The sequence below is a fragment of the Peromyscus eremicus genome, chromosome 2 (genome assembly GCF_949786415.1).
Source record: "Peromyscus eremicus chromosome 2, PerEre_H2_v1, whole genome shotgun sequence".
Lineage (NCBI taxonomy): Eukaryota > Metazoa > Chordata > Mammalia > Rodentia > Cricetidae > Peromyscus > Peromyscus eremicus.
The window spans coordinates 68,418,013-68,442,170 of record NC_081417.1 but is presented as its reverse complement, the minus strand read 5'-3'; the positions used below and the strand labels follow the sequence as shown (position 1 = coordinate 68,442,170).

Below are 24,158 nucleotides of genomic sequence, written 5' to 3'. Positions count from 1 at the left end.
CACAGATGAATCACCTGGTATTGTCAAGCTTCCTACATGTTACTCCTATAATGAGGTGGAAAGACACTTCCCTGTTGTTTAATTTAAAGTGCCTTTATGAATGAGGCACACTCATTCTTTTGCTAGATCTTTGTAACAAACATTCTGATATACTTCCTTAGTCTCTCTTTGACATTAAAAGCCGTATTTCCGAACTGCGAGGGACACTAGCAACCCAGGATCCTCACGTCTCTGCTTCCTGGAACAGCTTCAGCTAAGGAGCTTCCTCATCCAGAACTCCTCCTCAGGTTAGGTCACACCTAGAGCCAAGTCCTGTTGCTTCCATTTGACTCTTGGAAGGGTCATACCAGATTTACAGCTGCCTATGTGGTCACCTCATTTGACCAGCGAAGGGCCCAAGGTGTGTCCAACCTAGGACAGCTACAAATGCAGCCAGCTCCTCCCCAAATAAAAAGTCTGTTCACTTCAAACATCATGAGGTTACTTATTTACTTATTGTAACTCAACTGCAAGGTTCTTGATTATTAACTTTGAGATGACCGTGGCATCAAAGGTTGGGTGTACTTAGGCTCTCCAAGTAAGGTGTGTTTATATGAGGTAACTATCTATAAAATCTGCAAGAAAATCAAAGATGTGATGGAAAGTGAGCAGAAATAAAAACTACCACAATGACCGGGGTAGTCTGAAGACACCAAAAGAGCTTCCAGACATGAAGAGTGTAATTACTAAGATGAAATGTTCCATGGACAGGGTAAACTGCCTGGACTCAGCTGAAGAGAGCCTTAGTAAACCAAAACAAAGAGATGAGAATCTAAAAGGAAATTAGGAGACATGGTGGATAAGATGACAAAGGCCCAAATACATATAACTGAAGACCCAAAAAGCAACAGTATGGAAAAGCAAACATGTAACTGCTATTTGTTTTCTAAAGGTAAGACTCAATAATCAGAATATAAAGCAAATGAAATTTTATTTATTATAGTCTTTTTTACATTCATTTCATGTGCATTTGTGTATGAATTTATGTATATATGTATGTATTATGTGCCATGGTGCATGTATGGAGACCAGAGGACAACCTGTGGGACTCAGTTCTCTTCTTCTAATACATATGTGTGTTCTCAGGGGTCCAACTCAGGTCCTCAGGCTTGGTGGCAGGTTGCCTTTACCCACTGAGCCACCTTGCTGGCCCTATTATCGTTTTGACATAGGGTCTAGCCATGTAGCTCATGCTGGCCTTGAACTTGGAATCTTTGGCTTTAGCCTCCTGAATGTTGAGACTGCAGGAATGCATCACTGTGTCCAGCTCCAAAACAGATCTATTTGTTTATTTATTTTTGGGACAGGGTTTTAAACAGCTTGGGCTGTTTCAAACTCACTATGAATTCCTGATCTTCCTGACTACCACTCACGTGCTGGATCACAGGCATGTGCTACCCTGCCCAGCAAACAGGATTTTATTTTTTAATTCTAAAATACTACACCTAGACACATTGCAATGGAACTGTAAGACATCAAATACAGAGAATTAAAAACAGCCTGATGAAAAGGCAGATCACCTTACAAAGGATTGACCATTAAGACAGCAACAGACTTGACTTACAAGAACAATGAAAAAAGGCAGAAAGCCATAAAACAGTTCAAAATAAACAACAGAAAAATAAATATCTAGGACTGTGCACAAAGAAAACTAGTTTTCAAGAGCAAGATAGCAACAATTAAAGAAATCAAGGTTATGAGCTTAAGAAAGCAGGAGATCAGGTGGGGTGATTCACAGGAAGTATCAGGGGGAGGAAAGGGAAGGGGAATGATGTAATTATATTTTAATTTTAAAAAAGAACAAATTATAAAGACATTCTTTTTTTTTTCTTTTTTTTTTTTTTTTTTTGGTTTTTCGAGACAGGGTTTCTCTGTGTAGCTTTGCGCCTTTCCTGGAACTCACTTGGTAGTCCAGGCTGGCCTCGAACTCACAGAGATCCGCCTGGCTCTGCCTCCCGAGTGCTGGGATTAAAGGCGTGCGCCACCACCGCCCGGCTTATAAAGACATTCTTAATTAAAACACATTTTGGACTGGAGTTAAGGCTCAGTTGGTAGAGTGCTTGCCCAGTGTGTACACACCCTGCACCCTGTGTGTGATGGCCAGCACGTATAAATTAGGCGTTGGTGGCAAAGGGCTGCAATTCCAGCACTTGGGAGGTAGAGGCAGGAGGGTCAGAAGCTCAAGGTCATCAACTATATAATGAGTTTGATGTCAACCTTAGCTACATGAGACTCTGTCATAGAACGAAAAGAAAACAACAGTTTATCATCAATATTTCTATAAAAATAAAAGTTATAAGAACTATATATCAGGCACTAAGAGGACTGATAAGGAAAATTCGAGATTAAGGGGGTGGGGTGGGAAATGAGCCTAGGAGATGGCTCAGAGGGTAAAGTGCCTGTCACTTGTGGAACCAGCCTGAGAGAGAAGTGTGTTTCAGTCAACAAAGCTGAATGGAGCTGGAGATCTCAAGAGCACTTTCACATCAGACATGGAGATGTAGTTTGGAGTTTGCCCTGTTGGGTGTTTGGTCTTGCCTTGGTCCAATATTTCCTCACTATGCTCCCTTCCCTCCCTTTTGGAATGGTAATGTATAATCTGTGCCACTCTATGTTGGAAGTGTGTGGTCTGTTTTTTGATTTTGATTTTACAGGGGGTTACAGTTAAAGGATTGCCATGAGTCTCAGAAGAGACTTTGGACTTTTAAACAGTGTTGAGACTGTTATAGACTGGGGACTTAAGAAGGTGGACTGTCTATGCAGGATCGCTTGGCTCAGCCTGGGAGGAGGGGACTGGACCTGTCTGGACTGAGTCTACCAGGTTGATCTCAGTCCGTGGGGGAGGCTTTGCCCTGGAGGAGGTGGAAATGGGGGGTGGGCTGCGGGGAAGATGAGGGGGTTGGGAGGGAGGAGAACAAGGGAATCCGTGGCTGATATGTAGAACTGAATTGTATTGCAAAATAAAAATTAAAAAAATTAAAAAAAAAAAGAAGGTGGACTGAACGCAGTTTTGCATTATGATATGGCTACAAGCCTATGGGGATCAGGGAGTGAAATGTGGTGGTTTGAATATGAATGACCCCCATAGGCTCATAGATTTGAATGCTTGGTAATCAGGGAGTGGCATTTTTAGGAGGTGTGGCCTTGAAGGAAGTGTGCCACTGGAGGCACACTATGATTTGAAGTTTCAAAATGCTTAAACCAGGCAGGCTCAGTGACTCTCTGTGTTAGCTGCCTGCAGATCTGGATGTAGAACTCTCAGCTACTCCCCAGCACCATGTCTGCCTGTTGCTGCCATGCTCCCTGCCATGCTTCATGCTATGCTGGTAATGGACTCTGAAACTGTAAGGAATCCCCGATTAAATGATTTCCTTTATAAGAGTTTTCTGGGACTGGAGAGATGGCTCAGTGGTTAAGAGCATCATCTATTCTTCCAGAGGACCCGAGTTCAATCCCCAGCACCTACATGGCAGCTTACAACTGTCTCTAACTCCAGTTCCAGGGGATCCGGCACCCATGGCAAAACACCAATGCACATAAAATAAAAAAAAAAAAGAATGGTCATGTTCATGGTGTCTCTTCACAGCAACAGAACACTGACTAAGATATCAGTCAAACAAGAGAACCCTGAGTACCGAGTTTGGATCCCCAGAATCCACATAAAAGTTGGGTATGTATGACAGCCTGCGTTTAATCCCAGAGCATGGGAAGCAGAGACAGGGAATCCCTGGAGCAAACTGGCTAGCTAGATTAGCCCAAACAGTGACCTCAGGCTTCCACAAGAGACCTTGCCTCAGTCAATGAAGTGGAAAATGATGGAGGAAGACACCTGACACCAACCCCTGGCCTCTATAAACAGATACACATGAACATGTATCCTCACACCCATATCGACACACTTATCAATACATGCATGCATATCACACACACACATATACAAAAAGGAAATGCAGAGAAAGAAATTAGTGAATATGTGCAGTAAACATTATATACTCAAGAGAATACTTTTTAAAGTCTAATTTGTCTATTAAAAGTCAGCAGGGGACTGGGGAAGTGTTTCAGTTAATCAAGGACCCAAGGTCAATCCCCAGCACCCCTGTAAAAGGCCAAGCTTGGCTGTGAGTGCTTGTAAGCCCAGCACTGGGGTCAGAGACACTTGGATCCTGAGAGCTTGCTGGCCAGGCAGCCTAGCTGAAGCTGTGAGCTTCCGGCTCAGTGAGGCATCCTGTCTCAAGGTTACAGACAGAGAGTGCTACAGAAAGATCCCCAATGTCCTGTTCTGGTGTTAGTTTAGATGGCCATTGGTGTGTACACCTGAATACTAATGTGCATTCATCACACACATAAACACTCCCCACTTCACATAATACACACACACACACACACACACACACACACACACACAACACCATACATACACACACTCACATGCATACACACTCATACACCAAAATGAAAAATTAAAGGATTAAAAATAAGTACAAAACAAAGCAGAGAATAAGAAATAGGAACTCTGGAAGTGGTTGGTGGTGGAGGAGTAGGTCACAGGGAACCTCAGTGTGGAGTAACAGTTACAATGAGGCTTTGTCTCTTGGGGGATGACTCCACATGTTGGTATTCTTGCTTCATAATTACCTGTCTCACATTTATGTTTTTCTACCTATTAGATTATTTTTTCCTAAAAAGGGCTTTTGGGGTCTAGCGCAGCATTCTACTTACCAGGATACATCTCACTGTGTGCACAGCGCTTGGGTCTTTGTGGTTGGCTGCCCAGTGGAGTGGGATCTTGCCTTCTATGTCGGGAATCCCGATGTTGGAGTCATGTTTGATGAGCAGCTTTGCATGCTCCGGGTTGTTGTAGTAGGCACTCCAGTGCAAAGCTGTTTGCTGCAAGGTAGAGAGGTGCTCAAAAGACAAGCCCAGCATCCTACCCTTCTAGAACATCTACTATGTAACAGGCATGATTTAAGGGCCATCAGGACACTCTCTCAGAGCCTTCCCAGCCTACCACCAACAGCACCCCCTCTTTATCATATTCCAGCCCACAACTCCAACAGAAGCCCCCCTCTTTTACCAGGGTCACACTGGCACCCAGAACCCCAGGTAAGACTCACACCTGCAGACCACTAACACTCCCTCAGAATCTCCCAGCCTATCCCCAACAGCCCTCCTCTCCTCATCACCATATCCAGCACACAACTCCAGAGGAAGCACCTTGCTCCACCAGAAGCCAGAACTCCATCCTCCAACTCAGTTAGATATCCTTCACTCAATCACAAGCCACTCAGGCCAAAAGACCAGAAAGGAAACAGAAACCAATGGAAAAAAACACCCATCCAACAGAGACAAAATCAGAAATTGGCACCTAGACCTATAATCACCCCAAACCCAGACGCCTAGACATCAGTGTAAGAACACAATTGTGGTGATATTTTATTTGTGCTCAAATGTGGTGATATTTTATTTGCTTATTAATAAAGTTTGCCTGGAGATCAGAGGAAATAGTGAGCTATTTTAAGTAAACACAAAAGTCAGGCAGTGGTAGCACACACCCTTAATCCGATCACTTAGCAGGCAGGGTCTCTGTGTGTTCAAGGCCACACTAGGGAACAGAGCCAAGTGTGGTGACACATGTCTTTAAACCCAGTACCAACCACAGAGACCTGGAGGTCTGTACAGACAGGCAGTGATAAGGAAGTGAGGTAGCTAGGCTAAGATAGCCAATGAGGGGGCAAAATGGCAAGGCATTAAAAGCCTGGGTAGACAGGAAGTCATGGTATTTTGAGAGCTGCAGAGCTGGTGAGGTAAGGTTGGTTGGTGGCTCTCACTATTTCCCTGATCTCTAAGGCTTTCACCTCTATATTGGCTCCATGTTTTTTATTTAATAAGACCGCTTAGAAATTCGACTATACACAATCAATAACAGCCAGGGCAGTAAGTCGCTACCAGAGCCCAGCTATCCTACTACAGGAAATCCTGAATATTCCAACACAGCTGAAGCACAAGAAAAAGACCTCAAAAATCAACTTTATGAAGATGATAGAGGTCCTTAAACAGGAAATGAATAAATCCCTTAAAGAAACGAGGAAAAGACAAACAAAAAAATAGGAGGAAATGAATAAAAATGTTCAAAATCTGAAAATGGAAATAGAAGCAATAAAAAGAACACAGACTGAGGGAATCCTGGAGATGGAAAATCCAGGTAAGCGAATAGGAACTACAGATACAAGCATCACAGAATACAAGAGATGGAAGACAGAGTCTCAGTCAGGCATTGAAAATATGATAGAAGAAATAGATACACTGGTCAAAGAAAATGTCAAATCTAAAAAATTCCTGACACAAAACATCCAGGAAATCTGGGGCACTATGAAAAAAGCCAAACCTAAGAATAATAGGAATAGAGGAAGGAAAATAATACCAGCTCAAAGGCACAGAAAATATTTTTAACAAAATCATAGAAGAAAATTTTCCTAACCTAAAGAATGACATGCCTATAAAGGTACAAGAAGCTTACAGAACACCAAATACATAGGACCAGATAGAAAGTTCCCTCATCACATAATAATCAAAACACTAAACATACAGAACAAAGAAAGAATATTAAAAGCTGCAAGAAAAAAAGAACAAGTAACATATAAAGGCAGACCTATTAGAATTACACCCAACTTGTCAACAGAAACTCTAAAATCCAGAAGGTCCTGGACAGGTATCCTGCAGACTCTAAGAGACCACAGATGCCAGGCCTGCCAACTACTATACACAGCATAGCTTTCAGTCACATAGATGGAGAAAATATATTCCATGATAAAGTTAAATTTAAACAATATCTATCTACAAATCCAGCCCTACAAAAGATGCTAGAAGGAAAACTCTAACCCAAGGAGGTTTACACCCATGAAAAGGTAGTTAGCACCCATGAAAACTGAGAAAATAATCACATCCCAGCAAAACCAAAAGAAAGGAGGCACACACACACACACACACACACACACACACACACACAACCACCAACACCAACACCAACAACAAAATAACAGTAATTAACAATCAATGGTCATTAATGTCTCTCAGTATCAATGGACTCAATTCCCCAGTAAAAAGACACATTCTAACAGAATGGATGCAAAAACAGGATCCATGTTTCTGTGGCATATAAAAAACACACTTCAACATCAAAAATAGACTCTATCTCAGAGTAAAAGTTTGGAAAAAGATTTTCCAAGCAAATGGACCTAAGAAACAAACTGGTGTAGCCATTCTAATATCTAACAGAATAGACTTCAAACAAAAATTAATCAGAAGAGACAGGGAAGGACACTTCATACTCATCAAAGGAAAGACTCACCACGATATCTTTCAATTCTGAACATCTATGCCCCAAACAAAGGGCACACACGTTTGTAAAGGAAACACTACTAACGCTTAAATCACACACATCAACCCTCACATCTTAGTACTGGGACACTTCAATACCCCTCTCAATAGACAGGTCATCCAAACAAAAACCAAACAGAGAAATACTGGAGCTAACAGATATTATGAGCCAAAGTGACCTAACAGGTATCTACAGAACATTTCACCCAAACACAAAAGGACATATCTTCTTCTCATCACCTCATGGAACATTCTCCAGAATTGAGCACACACTTGGTCACAAAGCAAGTCTCAACAGATACAATAAAATTGAAATATCTTCCTGTATCCTATCATCTCACCACAGATTAAAACTGGATTTCAACAACAAGAGAAACAACAGAATGCCTGTAAACTTATGGAAACTGAACAACTCTCTACTGAACGACTGCTTAGACAAGGCAGAAATAGAGAAATTAAAGACTTCCTAGGATTCAATGAAAACAAATGCACAACATATCCAAACTTATGGGACACAATGAAAATGGTGCTAAGAGGAAAGTTCATACCACTAAGTGCCTACATAAAGAAATCAGAGTTCGTATATTGGCACCACACCTGAAAGTTCCAGAACAAAAGGAAGCAAGCTCACCCAAGAGGAATAGATGGCAGGAAATAATCAAACTGAGGGTTGAAATCAATAAAATAGAAACTAGAGAACAATACAAAGAATCAATGAAACAAAGAGTTGGTTTTTTGAGAAAATCAACCAGATAGATAAACCCACATCCAAACTAACTAAAAGATGGAGAGAGAATATCCAAATTAACAAAATCAGAAACAATAGAGGGACATAACAGCAGACACTGAGGAAATCCAAAGAATCATTATGTCATACTTCAAAAAACCTGTACTCCACAAAATTGGAAAATCTAAAGGAAATGGGTAATTTTCTTGATAGATACCACTTACCAAAGTTAAATCAACATCAGATAAACGATTTTAAGTAGACCTATAACCCCCAGTGAAATAAAACAGTCATTAAAATTCTCCCACCAAAAAAGTCCAGGTCCCGACAGTTTTGATGTTTATCAGAGAGCCTGCCACAGGCAACTCAGAGATCTGGAATCCTTCAGCATATCAAATTTAAATTTAAGAATAATTTTACATACTAAGAGCTAAATGTAGCTACTGACACTTTAAAAACTATATATACATTTTCTTTATTTGAAATAAAAGTTTAAAGTGGTAATTCTGAAGGCAGTAAAGTTGCTTGAAAACCACTTTTGCCACTGCCATTCACATGCCTCCTATGGGGAGCGTCACCATGGAAAACAGAGATGCTCAGATATACATTAGAGCCTCACTGTCACTCAGCAATCCATCTGAAACTGGATAATTTACTGGGTAGGAACCAAGCTCATCCGTCATGAAAATTAAAAAAACTGTCATCCATGGTATTCACTCAAAGTGCACTTATAGGTCTTTATTATATTATGAAGTCATTATTAATGCATTCTTTTCTAAAAGATTCATTTTATATTTATTTACTTTGTGATCTCCTCCAGGAGGTCACAGTAGAGTGTTGGATCCTTTGGAGCTAGAATTACAGGCTGGTGTGGGTGCTCGGAACAGAGCTCTGACCCTTGGTTAAGAGCATTGAGTGCTCTTAACTACTGAGCCATCTCTTCAGCCCAACTCATTGTTATTTTTAGTAATGACTGAAGATCACAGAAAAATCATACTTAATAGCAATCATTAATTGACTACTACCACCTTTTTAATAAACAGAGATGGCATCTGTAATTCCTTCCTTTTCCTAGATTATGATAATTCAGGTTATATGTATTAAAATATAATATAAGCCTTTAGCCCAAGAGTAAATGGTTTCTACTTATATTTTGTACATTGTTGTTTTTTAATTTTTCTATTTATTTTGTGGTTATTTTATAACCACAGAATAAAATTGATCACTTAGCAAAATGCTATCACTCAGACACTCTGAGTGGGAAAATATTAATACATGGTTGCAATGTAAAAGTTGATCTTCCAACTGACTACAAAAGAAAAATCGAAAATACATAGAGAATAGTAAGAGAGTAAACAAGGCCAGAGAAGGGCTAGAGAGATGGCTCAGCAGTTAGAATACCTGCTCCCCTTGCAGAGGACCAGGCTTCAGTTCCCAGCACCCACATCAGGTGAGTCACAATGACACTTCCTTGTCTCCAAAGGCACCTGCATTCACATGGTAAACATAAACACTCTCTCTCTCTCTCTCTCTCTCTCTCTCTCTCTCTCTCTCTCTCTCTCTCTCTCACACACACACACACACACACACACACACACACACACACACTTGGGAAATCCTTAAAAATGAAGAGCAGTAAGAATAATGATCATCAGGATTTTAACTCCATGGGGTCATGGGTGTTAACAAGACTATGGCCCAGCCCATGGTGGAAAGAAAAGGATTGCTGCCCGTGTCTAACAAATGACCACAAATTTTCTCCTGTAAAGAAAGATCCGCAAAGCTATGAGTAGTGTGAGCAATCTTTTAAATTTAAGAGCAAGAAAGGTTAAAAAACAATTCCTAGCAAGAAGTGAGAGGGCAGACGTCAGAACTGAAATGCTATTAGTAATTATTTTATGGTAAGCATTTATGAGGAGTGTATCCTGCAGGAGGTACTGTGGTAAGCACTGTGTCTGCATTACCTCAATTTACCTTCAGTTATCTTTCTCATGAATTCCAAAATTATGTCATAAATGTATTAAGTAGTTTCCCCAAGAACACAGAATGACTAAGTGCTGGCTTTTGGATTAGAGTCCAAGGAGGCTGCTGTTGACAGCCTAGCCATTAAAGCCATTATATACTTAGTGCACTGCATGGGCAGATGGCCATCATGAGTCCAGATGCTCTATGTTTAGTCACTGCAGGGCAGATGGCCACAGTGGGTCCAGGTGCCCACATGCTTAATCACTGCATGGGCAGACAGTCAGGTTGAGTCCAGATGCCCACAGGGACTGTCATGAGTTTCTGACAAATGTTAGAAACTCTTTTACAGTTGAACAGGCCTGGGTTTGAATTCCAGTTTAGCCACTTGGATCTTGGGCAGACTCTAACCCTCTCAAGGTTCAGATTCCTCACCCTTCAAAGGAGATGATACTACCTCCCATGTGGTGGCTAGCAGGTTAACGGCAGACTTTTGGAGATGCTGGGATGTCTGGCCATGTGGAGTCGCCTTTCCACAGGGATGGTGGCAATGCACACCTTTCCTGAAGCTTTTCACAATAAAATGAAGCATTCCCCTTTCTTTTTTCATTTGTCTTTAACCTTGACTGTCCATTACCTTGTTTTTGTCCTGTGTATCCACCTCCCCAGGGGCCATAAACTTCAGCAGAAGGGCGAGACACTTGGGGCTCTTATGCCGGGTAGTCAGGTGCAAAGGTGTCATCTCTTCTAGATCCTTCTGCATCCAGTCTGCTCTGCGTGTAAGCAAGAGTTTCATAAAGCGGTAATTTCCCTAGATGAAAACAAGAAAAGGAAAGATTAAGAAGAATTTACTTTGTTGCCAGTTTGTAAAGACCTTTGGAATGTTTTCAATATTTTAACCAACTTCATAGAGTATATTATGCAGAAAAGTTCATAAAAGGAAAAAAATAATAACATCACTGCACTAAAACGGTGATTGCTTTATGTTTTCCTGTTTCTTTTGATCACTTTTGAACACACATATACCTTACACAGTGGCTGGCCAACACTTACTGGGTGGTGTAACAAGTTTTATTTAGCCAGACTGTTATTGCTAGGTGTTTAGATGTTAGTCTATTATTGTTGGGCATATAGACACCAAAGCGTTAAATATCTATTATAGAAAATGCTTCAATGTACACTGTTTTGTACTCAGTTTTCTCCTTTATCACAGAAGTAAATTACGAAGAGCCAGATTTGGGGGTTAAGCTTGTATATTTTATGGTTTGTGGGTATTTTCCAAGTTACTATCCAGTAGTATCAATATGTATGGTATTGATTGGTTGCTCCATAGGGTACATTAGACTTTATAACAATATTCTTTATATGATCTTTTCACTGTCATCCCCTCACAGATGATAAGTTTCAGGAGGCAAGGTTGTGCTTCATTGGCTACTGTGCCCAGTATAATCCCTGGTACAAACCAAGTACTTGATAAACGTTAAGTAAATTATATGATGGACCGAGCATGAGAAATGAAATAGCCGCTGTGTTTTTGTTTTCACTTAAAAATTCTTTTTTACAGCTGCTATGTGAGATCAGATCAGTGATGAGTTTTACTTCTCAAATAACCAGTATTTGGCTCTTCTTGCTTTTTAAAGCTTCACTGATTCCAGCTTTTTTAACAGTGCACAAGACTTGCCTGGCTTCGATTTTACTGTATTTTACTTCTCAGCTCTGAGAAAGAAGACATGAAAAGTTCCTCAAGAGGGCGCCCTGCTCTAAGAGTCCTCAAGAGGGCGCCCTGCTCTAAGAGTCCTCAAGAGGGCGCCCTGCTCTAAGATTCCTCAAGAGGGCGCCCTGATCTAAATTTCCTGCCATCTTTTCTTTTAAGGAAAAAAAAAAAGTGCTCGGTTAGAGAAAAAAAAATCGGTATGACACTTCACACCAAAAAATAAGGTTTGACCTTTCCAAGCATAACATTTCAAATATTACAGAATAATTCATTATGACCTTTCAGAGATACTCAATCAGACAGCCATTTTGGTTGTGGAATCAGAAAATAGGAAGTAGAAGGAAAGTCATGGAGTTGATAGCAGTGACCACTAGGCACATACAAAGTTCCTGGCATATTTATGATTCCTGCTATTCTTGGGACGCAAACTTCACTACTCACATGGTATATACCAGTAACAGCCGCTCCTTCACTCATTCAACAAACATTTGTTAAGCCTTGTTATGAAGCAGGCAGTTAGGACAGAGCTTTTGACATAAATCTTATCACGGTGGAAAATGTCTACAGATGAAAAAGCCCCCTGCATCTCACGTGTAAAACAGGGCCAACAACAGTGTATAGAATTATTACACATGGGAAATGAGGCAGATAATATCATCTGAAGAATACTTGAAACACTACACTACGTGGGTGCCTAGCAAATGTTTGCTAGGATTATGAATGGTTTTCCAGAGACTAGGTTTCTCATCAAACCTGGACCTTCTCAGGACTAGCCTGGCCAGCAAGACAAAGAGTGAGGTGGAGTGAAGGATGGCGGTGATGAAGGGTGGCACATAGAAAGGTTTGATCATCGTTATTTACAGTGCAGTTGGTGACTAAGGAGAGAACCAAGAGCAAAGACAGCTGGAGTGGTAAAGACACTGGCTTCTGGTTTTCTCACACCTAAATCTGTCTTTGCTCTACAGATTACATACAACACAGCCAAGGGGAAGCTGACTGGTGCTCCGGGGAGGAGTCAGCTCTGTGAACAATTTCTATCTCTAGTTCTGGAAGACAGAGTCCTGTCAGGTGTTCTAATGACAGCTGGAGCTGGACATACTAGAATTTACTTGGGCCAATGTTAACCTCCTGGGTTTCATGAGCAAGCATTTATTAAATGCCAATTATCTGCAAACTCAATCTCTGCAAATAAGCAAAGGGCCACAGAACTTTCAGAAGGAAGATGAGAAGGGTTGGGCGTGCGTGTGGTTCAGTGTGGAGTGTACACACAAGAACAGGGGTTTAACTCTCAGCAGAGAAGAGAAAGTCAATTTCTTTTGAATGTTTTATTTTTTTGTGTGTGCATGTGTTATATATGTGTGGGTACAGATCTGTGTACATGTACACATGCATTTTTAGGTGCCTAAGCATACACACGTGTATGCGTGTGTGTAAAAACTACCACTGTTTTAGAAGCATGCATATAGTTATTTAATCTGAGTAAGAATGATATGGAGATTTTTGAGTAAATTACTTTGATATTCTGCATTTAAATTTTTGTTTTAAGAAAATAAAAGATAACCGGGATTGGGAATATGATCAGTTGCCAAAGTGCCTGCAAGTATGAGAACTTGAGTTTGATCTCCAGGACCCACAAAAACCAAAGCTGACTGCGGAGGCAGTGATCCCAGCATGGGGAGGTGGAGACAGGAGGACCCTGGGGCTTGCTGGCTGTCTGTCTAGATGAATGAACCAGCTGAGCTCCTGCCTTAGTGAGAGACTATTTCAAAAATGGAGGTGGAAAGTGATTCAGAAAGACACCCGATACTGACCTCTGGCTTCTGCATGCATGTACACATATGGGCATGCACACCTCTGTACACCTATGCATACCACAAATATGTACATACATATACACCCCCCACACAGAATAAAACATAACAATTACAGGTGATGCTATTTTTGCGTGTTCAACTCCTTCTCTCCCTCTTTGAACTGACTAGGGTGTTTCTCAATTAATTTTTTTATATTTTATTCATACAAACATGTATATTCATAAACTGGAAGGTGCTATCTTTATAGAAATGGTTCTATTTGAGTCACTGGCCATCTCTGACTCATAGAAATGTATTTAAAGGTTTCTCCAGGTTGCTCTGGTTCATACATCTTCACTAGAGAAGTATTCTGTTATAGGAATGTGTATTTATTCCCTTTAGAGGAATACTTAGCATATTTCTCACTTTTCACAATCAGTGCTATAATGAATTGTTTTGTTCATATCTCCTGGTAAGTGTATAAGAATTTCTGGGCTCTCTGGAAGAGCAGTTCCAATTTGCATTCCCAGCAGAAACATGACAATTCTTGTTTCTCTACAACGTTTTCCCATTTGGTTTTGTCAATGTGTTGACTCTGGCCAATCTCATTGGTACACAGTGCTACTTTGATCATAAATTTGATCTGCACTTCTTAGCTGAGTGGAATATTTTGTTGGCTATTTGTTTCTTCTTTTGCGGATAGCCTTTTTGTGTTGTTTGTTAATTTGAGAACTCCGCTATTTGTCTTTCTTGCTGGAATATTTTTACATACTCTGGGTACCATTCTTTTCCTTTCCTTAGGCTCTTTCACTAAGAATGAGCTAATATTCAGAATGGTATTACCGCCTTTGCCCTTTATCTTTTATTTATTCCTTTGTAGTCATTCAATTTGTTCTTTGCAACTTTATACACATATTTAATACATCATGTCTACTTTCTTTCCTCTCTTCTATTATCTTTCTGTCAATCCTCACTCCTCCCCACAGGTCTTCTTCCCACATTCATGCCTTTTTGTTTTGTTTTCTGACTCAGTGATTTTAACCAGGATCATCTGTGTGGCTACTGGTTTGGAAATATCATGGTACCAATCTGAACCCTAAATATTAATGTGTACACCTATAGGTAAATGGCCCTCTCAACCTTAATCACAGAAGTTTTTCTTTGCAGTGAACTGTGAAGAACGCAGACTCATGAAAGTTCAAGATGTTCAGAATAAATGATGGTTGAGTGCCTGCCTAAAGAGGACATTTATACATTCTCTCTACAGCCTAGAGAATATTGGAGAAGAGAGAGCAGAAAGAATGTAAGAGCCAGAAGATAGGAAGAAGGGCAGGGAAACGCTAATTTCAGGCATGGCATAGTTATTGCAAACAATCTCATAGCAGCTGTGGCAGGCTGCAGTGGGCCTGCCAATAGCCAATCATGGGTCAGGGAGGGGCTCCTGGCCCTGCTTCTCCCTACCCAACTATTGGCAATTGATGGATTTAGGAACAGTCCTTGCCTTATTGGCTTTTCTTCAACACTGAGTTTATTCATGTATTTTGTTGTTTTTGTTTACAAGTCGATTATTATTACTACAATTATTACTATTCTTTATTACTACTACTGCTATTGAGACAGAGTCTTTGCAATTTAGTCCTGACAGACCAGTCACTATGTAGAGCAGACTGGATCAAATGTGTGGTTATTCTGTTGTCTCAGCTTCCCAAGAGTGCTAGGATCACAGGCATGTAATCTATGTACAAGTCCTAGTTTTAAGTAGATTTGAAGGCAACTTCTTTGCTACTGTTCTTCATCGCTTGTTTTATTCCTCCACTCCCCACCTGGTTGGCTTCCACCCAACTCCTAGTCTAGGCTTAGAAACCGTGGTGGCATTCTTTTGGAGTATTGTCTCCTATGTTGTTAGGGACACCATAGTGACAGTCATTCAGGTAATGGGCAGCTTTCTAGAATCAAGGTTGGCCTTTGTCCTGTTCTTGCCAGTTCTCCAAGCATCATTCTTTAGTGCTATAGACCAATCTTCGAACATCCTGGTGTATTCTTTGCTTCAATAAAAATACAAATGCCTTTCAATCACTCAGTGGGAACAAGGAGTCTTTTCTTGAGCAAGATGTGGCTAAAATCATATTTTTCATGACTCCCATCTGGTGACAGTTATGCGTTTTGTCACTAACTTCTCACAACATTCGGGACCCTCACTGCACATGTCCTTCCACAAGGCTGCCGTGTCCTCTTTACTGGGCCATGAGTACCTTGGCCACTTGCCTTCTCCTCAGTTGAAGCAAAGCAATGAAGAGTCTGCCACACTCAGAAATACTGAAAAGGCAATGTCTTCCCAAAAAACATAGTTTGGGACCTACACATTTCTTCCCACTGACCTCTGGGTTCTTGTTCTCTCTGCATGGTCCCAGAACTCCTATTCCCCCATTGAACTTGAGGAGAAAAGAGCTGTTCACTGACATACACAAATGTTCATATTTTGGTCCATTTATAGGTTTGCACATAATTTTGCCCTGGAAATATTATAACTATATTTATAATAGCAAATATAAATGTAGAGAAAGCATTCTGTCATATTTCATTCTAAATGTTAACAACATTAGATAAAGATACATTATTTTACATTGAAATAGAAATAACAGAAATATTTGTTATTAATTATAATGATGTCTTTATAATTACATATTTATAAACACTCAAGGCATTTGCCATATTAAATTTGAAAAAGAAACACTATCCCTAGGAAGTATATAGGTCACAATTTTTAGTAATCAGTGAAACTTTTCTACAATGACTGCACATGCAAATGAGCTTTGGAAGTACCATAGTCATGTTCGGAGAGGCTGTATGCCCTGATCTTGGGTGTTGTGTAGGATCAGATGCAAAGCTTTGACCCTGGCTTATTGGGATCACTTCTCAGAGCTGAGTTTGCAGTGAGCAATCTTAAAAAATGAGATACTATCACCACTGGGACAAAGAGAAGGCTCGCTTCATGCGTTCTAAAGGCTGCAGAGTTTCAAAGTACAGCATTCCGTGGATGTCTGCAAACTCCACTGTGTTTACTTGTGTCATCTGCATCGCCTCTATGGTGCGTGGAAACGAGGGAAATGATGCAAACAAGCCCGTGTGCATGCTATTTGCTATGCCGTCAGTAGAAAAGCTTTTTATTTCTTAGGGAGTCTTGTGTCTTCTCACAGTATCCCCAGTGAACATGCTACCTTGCAAGAAGAGTAAAAATAAATCCCAGAACAGACAAGGCAGTAAAAGAGTTTTAATTGCTGATATAGTTTACTTGAAAAACAAAGAAAGGACCCTGCACTCTCCTCCTCAAGATCAGGAATAGGACGTCTCCCTGGCATTATATCCAAGTACTGAGTAAGGGGGTGTGAAAGGACTCTATTAGCCTATCTGTTAATGAATATGAAGGGTGAGAAACAGGATTAAGGCAAGATGTCCAAACAGGGCTTCACTTTCCTCTCTGGACAGGCAGAAGGACGGAGTTAGAATAATGATATGGCAGTGGGATGAAAGGTATGTTTGTGGCTGCTAAGCCAGAGTCTCCAAAGCAGAAATAAGAGGTGAGAGGAATGAGGAACTTTCTATTCGGTAGAGAATTTTAGATGGAAACACTGGGTGTTCATTTGGTTGAGACACATAAGCAGCTGCTTGAAAGTGAATGCAAAGCATTGCCTAACAGCACCCAGCCTACTGGGCTGTGAACATGAACTCTGTGGCAGCCTGGCTTGTTTAACTATGAAGACAAATACTGGACATAGCTGCTGGCCACTTTCTCAGACAAAGCTGTTAGCTTCATGGTGCTTTTGTTCACAGGATTTTCCTTAAAGGTTTTGACCTATTTATTTTTTTATTTTTATTTTTTGGTTTTTCAAGACAGGGTTTCTCTGTTTAGCTTTGTGCCTTTCCTGGAACTTGCTTTGTAGACCAGGCTGGCCTCAAACTCACAGAGATCCGCCTGCCTCTGCCTCCCGAGTGCCTTTGACCTATTTTAATAATGATTTGTTGGAGTCCAGCTCCGACCTGTCGAAGGGTTCTTGAGGGGAGGAGAGAGGAATGAAGAAGTATTAGATAGAAATATAGGCAGAGATGACAAGAAAGACAGAGACACAGGACAGTTTCGGGAGGGCCCTGGGTCAATACCCAGCCACCTTGAGAGATTTATTCTAATGGGCTTTTTATACTCTGCCAAGGGGAGAGGCAAAAGACATCCCACTTTCAAGATCAAAGCACAAGGTACAGCCAAATGTAGACTCTTCATAACATCTGGTAACCATGCCCCCGGCCAAATCATCCCATTATGCGGCCCTGCTGGGTAAAGCAAGCTCAGATTCTCTGACCTTGAGTAAGGTCTTATTAGGGAGCCTCTATAGGCCCCCACCATGATTTGATTCAGTCAAAGACTGATGCTATCCATTGAGAGAGGCAGTAATTGCCTAACCACAAGGAAAACTCTGGAAAGCTAACTGGCTAGAAAGGCTGTTTAGACCAGTAGGCTGAGATGAAAACCACTAGTCTCACTTCAGGCAGCAAGGGCTGGTCGTACTTTGACTGGTTCTTGGCCTGTTGTCGATGCTATGGTGCTAAGATCTGCCATGTGGAAGACTACAGATGCTAGATTAAATACACTCTCCTCTGGTGCTGCAATCCATGGGAACACATTGTTGCTCACAATCAGAGAGCCTGTATAGTTTGTGTTGATGTATACAATAAGGGCCTGTTCTCTAAGAAGAGCAACTGGAATCAACCTGATGACCAAGTTTAGATCACCCAGGTCATTAGTCTTTTGCCATTTGGATCTATCATTGCACTAGATATGGGGATGAACCCATCATTGTAGATTGGGCACAAAGTAAAATGTATGTTTGTGATATAGAAGATATCACTATATATGGGACTTGTGTCTGTCTTTTGTCAAGTTGGTCTGTTTCTTTCGTGGTGAAGAAGGCCAAGTTAATGGAGCACTGCATCTGCCTATTCTTGGCAATGATTTATGAAATCTGCTCTTGGACCCATCTTCCATCTTACCACTGTAGACACATCTCAGATTACAATGTTACTGTTTCAGTAACTTGTCCTACTTTAAGCACAAGAAGTCCTTGATTCCAAATTGTTTCATGTTTGGGTTTTGAGACCACCTGTGGTCTGACCATGGTATATCATTTTTCAGGAAGGCCATCCAGCAATGGTCCAACAGTTAGGGGGCATTTGATGGACACTTCCTTTCCCATACCATCATCAGCTATATGGGATTATTGAGAGCTGTGACACTTGAAAATCAATTAAAAAATACCTCTAGTGTTATCTCGTGCTTGATCCTGGCCTATAACTCAAATGTGGCTACTGAATGTGTCCTCCCCTAGAGAGTTCCTTTCTTCTGGGAGATGATTGAAAACAAGCGTGGTTGGGGATTATATATGCCCATTAAAAAAAAAAAAAACCTGTCATTCTATTCTGTCCATTAGCAATTAAGATGTTTTCTCCTCCCTAAAAGCTACTTCAGGCTGGTTTTGACTGATATATCCTTTAGTGGTACCTTGGCCAAAAAGGGTACTAGAGATTCAAAATGTATTCTGGTTTATTAATCTGGATCAATTTGTTCAAGTAATATGGTTCTAGATTTTAAAAAATCCACAATGACCACAGTATCGAGTGCCATGCGCACTGATCTTCCCATAGCAGCCCAAATTATCACAGTAAATTTGTTCCATAGACACACATCCTTCTGGATGGAAGGTGCATGCAAGGGTGGTTAGGAAAGAAGGTGAAGTTGTATCTATTAGGATGGGACTCATGGGCTGGTGAGATGGCTCAGTGGGTTAAAGACACTTGCTTTCAAGCCTGATGACCTGAATTCAGTCCCTGGAACTCACATGATGGGAGAAGAAAACCAATTCTTTCAAGATGTCTTCTGACCTGCCACAGCATAGGTATGAAGGTCAAGGGATAACTTGTGAGAGTTGGCTGTGCTGTGGCACTAACACATAGAAGACAAGACTCACTAGCTTTGTGACTAAAGGGGGAAGGCAACTTCGGGACTTGGGAAGGGCTTCAGACTCTGTAAGATGCAGGGGCAGGAGATCAACTAGCACTCTGTCTTTTGGATCTAGTAATGGACTCTACCACAATGAAGATGGCCTGCACATTAATCACATAGAATTGGAGCTAGAATGACCTACTAGGGAGTTTGCCACTCCCACCCATGTACAAAGAAACATTCCTATCAATGTTGGTAGTTCCTATTCTTCTGCTATGATTGATGTCATCAGTGGGAGGTCCTCAGCAATATCCAACAACATGGATCCATTTACATGTATAGAAGCACAGGCATGGGCATGCCCATTTTCAATCTAATGAACACAAATCCATATGCTCCCCTGGTGCATAAGAAGCCTTAGGGGGGCTGGAGAGATGGCTTAGAGGTTAAAAGCACTGACTGCTCTTCCAGAGGTCCTGAGTTCAATTCCCAGCAACCACGTGGTGGCTCACAACCATCTATAATGAGATCTGGTGCCCTCTTCTGGTGTACAGACATACATACAAACAGAACACTGTATACATAATAAATAAATAAATCTTTAAAAAAAAAAAGAAGCCTTGGGGTAGGTCATATGTGCCAACTGAAGCTGCAAGTGCCAGTGATACTGACTTGTACCTCTTACATGTTTATATGTAGAACAGAGTAGGCCAGGGCAGATTCCTTAATTGGGTTTGGGGGGCTGTGATGCCAAAGTTCACCACTAAGTTCCCTTGCCTGGGGCATGACAGATGATAAACTGGCCTTGGATTTATATTCTGCATGTCTGAAGTCAGATCTACTACCTCCTATGGTACTTACTCACACTTGACTTAGTCAGACATAGGAGTGTTAACCACTCTTTACCTAGGCATCTTCCTAGGGGAATGTCTGCAGCAAGCAGCTGGAGGGATGAGGTCATGCCTTCATACTGGTTAAAAGAAAATGGAAGACTTCTAAAGCTCAGTGTTGCTCAGCTGCAGTGGGAACTCAGTGGGCATAGCATCCATCTTGCTCTTTAACACTCCCAGGCTTCTTAGGGGCAAAGGAAACCACTGTAAACACAGAAGCTCAGGCTTTCTGCTGTGTTGTGAATAATAAACTCCTTTGTCTGTGTTCTGGGGTCTAAGGTTTATTTTAAACATCTATGCAATAGTAAGAGACCAATTTGTTAGCTTGCATATGGGGCAAAATCAAATTCGAGACCCTTCTTACAATTCAGTATTATTGTAGTATGGAGTACAGAGTATGAAGTTAAAGATATGACTAAAGAGGTAGACAGTCTAGAATGATATGATAAGGAGCATAAAACTTATTTATCTAGTATTTAAAGTATTCAATTATTATTTTTAAATGAAAGTACATAAACTGGAAATAAGAACCATTACATTCTATTTGAAATAAAAACATAATTTCAGTGTATACATAAATGGTTTTGTGTAATGAAAACCAATATGTTTTTAACCTAGACTAGGAGATTACCACCAGCATACAAAACAGAGACTATAAATGCTTGTGTCCTTGGACAATCTTCCTGTCTCAGCTGATTTAAGTGTCTGCTTGTATTTTGGTTTCTTGGTCTTTAGACTGAATTTTTATAGGACAGGAAAGCAAACAGTTATAAAAATCAAGTTACGGAGAGATATGAGTTCACTGAGCTCTAAAAATGAAATTGAATCTGCATTGTTTTTCTCAGAGGCAGACACGGTCTCTCCTTCCTTAAACTTCTGATGGTCAAGTTCTGTGCTTCATGAAAAAGCTTTCTAATTGCTTGTGATGGTAAGTGTATCACTAGCCTGCCATCTTGAGCAAATCTTTGGAAACATTTAAAGAAGTTATTTGACAGTTCTAAGCAAAGGCTAAGAAGGATGCTTCAAAGGCAGACTCTGAGCTTTATTTGCTATTTTCCAAGTTTAAGATGCTCATCCATCTGGCAGAGCAGCCAGACCATACACCAGCCAAGAACATCTCTCGGGATTGAAGCAGATCCTGGCTCTCAAAGAGGATTTGACTGAAGGAAAAGCAACATCGCTAGCTGCTCCATGGCTGAACTCTTCTAATATTTCTCCCAATGCCTCCTCCAAGCCTTGGCTCCATCTACTAACTTGGTTTCCATAGGAATAGACAGAGCTATCAAGTGCCACATAGTCAAACAGCACAAGAAAAAACGTTACTGTAATATATATATATATATGCCTTTCTTCTCTATGAAAGGAAACTATGGACAGACTTCTTTATTCTGAGATGTCCTTACCCAATGCTAGGTTTTTTCATGTGTTTTTCTGGACAATGATAGCATATTTTATTTAGAATATTAGTCTCCTCAGCAGACAGAATTTTATGTATAGACAACTAACAAAAATAAATGCTAAAAAAGTACAAAAGAATATGATGATCATTTTCATGAGGCCAATTCTATTGTGATTGTGGTGTTCCCTCATTTATTTAGAGTGACACTTTAAAATGGCATAGCCTTTTAAAATTAGTTGTATAGCTAGCATATCACGACACTTTCATAAATATGTGTCATTATACTTTGTTCTCATTTTCCCCTCCCCAGGTCCCTGGCCCCCTCCTCCCTCCACCTCCAGCTGATGCCTTTCTTCTTCCACATAACCCCAGCTCCTGTTTTCCTAGTACATGTATTCTTTCACCCTCTGTATTTCCCACCTCCCTTGAGATCACCCCCTCTCCTCTCATGATCCCCTTTCTAGTTTAATAACTCTCTCTCTGTGTCATAGTTTTAAATCAAGGTTTTACAAATGAGAGAAAACATGCAGTATCTGACTTTCTGAATTTGGCTTGTTTTGATTAGTGACTCCAAGTTGCATCCATTTTCCTACAAATGCTACGATTTCATTTTTCTTTATAGCTGAATACAATTCCATTGTGTGTGTGGAGCATATCATCTCTATCCATTCATCTGCTGAAAGACATCTAGACGGATTCTACTTCCTGGCCATTGTGAATAATTAGCAACAGATATCAATATACAACTATCCCTGTAGAAAGTTAACCAGAGTCATTTGGCTACATCCCCAAGCATAGCTGGGCCATATGGTATTTCTATTTTCAGGTTATTTTATTATTTATTTATGAGTATGTGTGTGTATGACACATGTGTGCATGTGCCAGTGGAGTCTGGTCTATGAGGTCATTGGATCCCCTGGAGCTAGAGTTACAGGCAGTTGTGAACCACCTGACATAGAGGTTAGGACCTGACCTGTGACCCTCTGGAAAAACGTTAAGCATTCTTTAACTACTGAGCCATCTCCATAGCCCCCATTTCAGTTTTTTTGTGAGACTTCCATACAGATTTCATTATATAATGATTTCATTTCTGCCAATAAATAAATAAAGGCTACTTTCCCCCTTATATCCTTACTAGCATTTTGTTGTTGATGGCTTGATTTGTTTCTGATGATAGTCATTCTGACTGAGGAGAGATGAAATTTTAAAGCAGTTATTTATTTATTTATTTATTTATTTATTTTATTATTTTTTTTCAAGACAGGGTTTCTCTGTGTAGCTTTGGACCTGTCCTGGAACTTGCTCTGTAGACCAGGCTGGCCTTGAACTCACAGAGATCCGCCTGCTTCTGCTTCCTGAGTGCTGGGATTGCAGATGTGCACCACAACCGCCTGGCCTTTAAAGCAGTTTTTAATTTGCATTTTCCTAATGGATAAAGGTGTTAAACATTTTCAAGTATTTATTAGACACTTGTATATATATTTAAAGATTTATTTTATTTTATTTTTAAATCTGTATATGCACATGTGTCTTGTGTGTGGTTTTAAATAAGTGAGTGCAGTTGCCAACAGAGGCCAGAAGAGGGCATGGGATCCCTGCAGCTACAGGCAGTTTAGAGCTGCCAGCCATAGGTGCTGGGAACCACACTCCCAACTTCTATGAGAGCAGTATGAGCTGTTAACCACTGACCTATTGCTCAAGCCTCCATTTGTATTTCTTTTGAGAGCTGTCTATTCAGTTCATTAGTCCATTTATTACTGATTGAATGACTGAGTTTTTTTATGTTGGCTTCAGAACATCAACAAGGTATGCATATCAAGGCTTTTGTTACGTGCTTATTACATGGAACAGAAATTCCCACCCTGCCCTTCACAATGGCATAGGAGATAAGATTTGGCCATATGTAAATGTTATTCCCTACCATAATATAATGGTACCAGTCCTCTGACTGAGGTACAGAAAACAATAGCAATAACTCTTTTGAGGGGCATCGTTGAGGAGTCAGCAAAGACTCTTAGGGTAAGCAATGCCTGAGCTGCACCTATTTTTTTTCTTTTTTTTCTTTTTTTTTTCTTTTGGTTTTTTCGAGACAGGGTTTCTCTGTGCAGCTTTGCGCCTTTCCTGCATCTCGCTCTGTAGGCTGGCCTTGAACTCACAGAGATCCGCCTGCCTCTGCCTCCCGAGTGCTGGGATTAAAGGCGTGCGCCACCACCGCCCGGCTCTGAGCTGCATCTTAAAGGACATTTATCTAAATCACATAAGATA

The 24,158-nt window shown here is 40.6% G+C and overlaps 1 protein-coding gene across 4 annotated transcripts in view; it reads right to left on the bottom strand.

Moving 5' to 3' along the window:
• The window catches only part of Invs (inversin), a 66,356-nt gene extending 55,444 nt beyond the window's left edge, over positions 1 to 10,912 (bottom strand). For all 4 annotated transcript variants that reach the window (XM_059254333.1, XM_059254335.1, XM_059254332.1 and 1 more), the window contains exons 1-2: positions 10,743 to 10,912; positions 4,759 to 4,926 (exon numbers count right to left, since the gene is read on the bottom strand). In XM_059254333.1, coding sequence (XP_059110316.1) covers positions 4,759 to 4,926; positions 10,743 to 10,901 — 327 coding nt within the window. In that variant the 5' untranslated portion in view covers positions 10,902 to 10,912. The remainder of the gene's footprint in view (positions 1 to 4,758; positions 4,927 to 10,742) is intronic.
• Between the last annotated feature and the right edge of the window lie 13,246 nt (positions 10,913 to 24,158).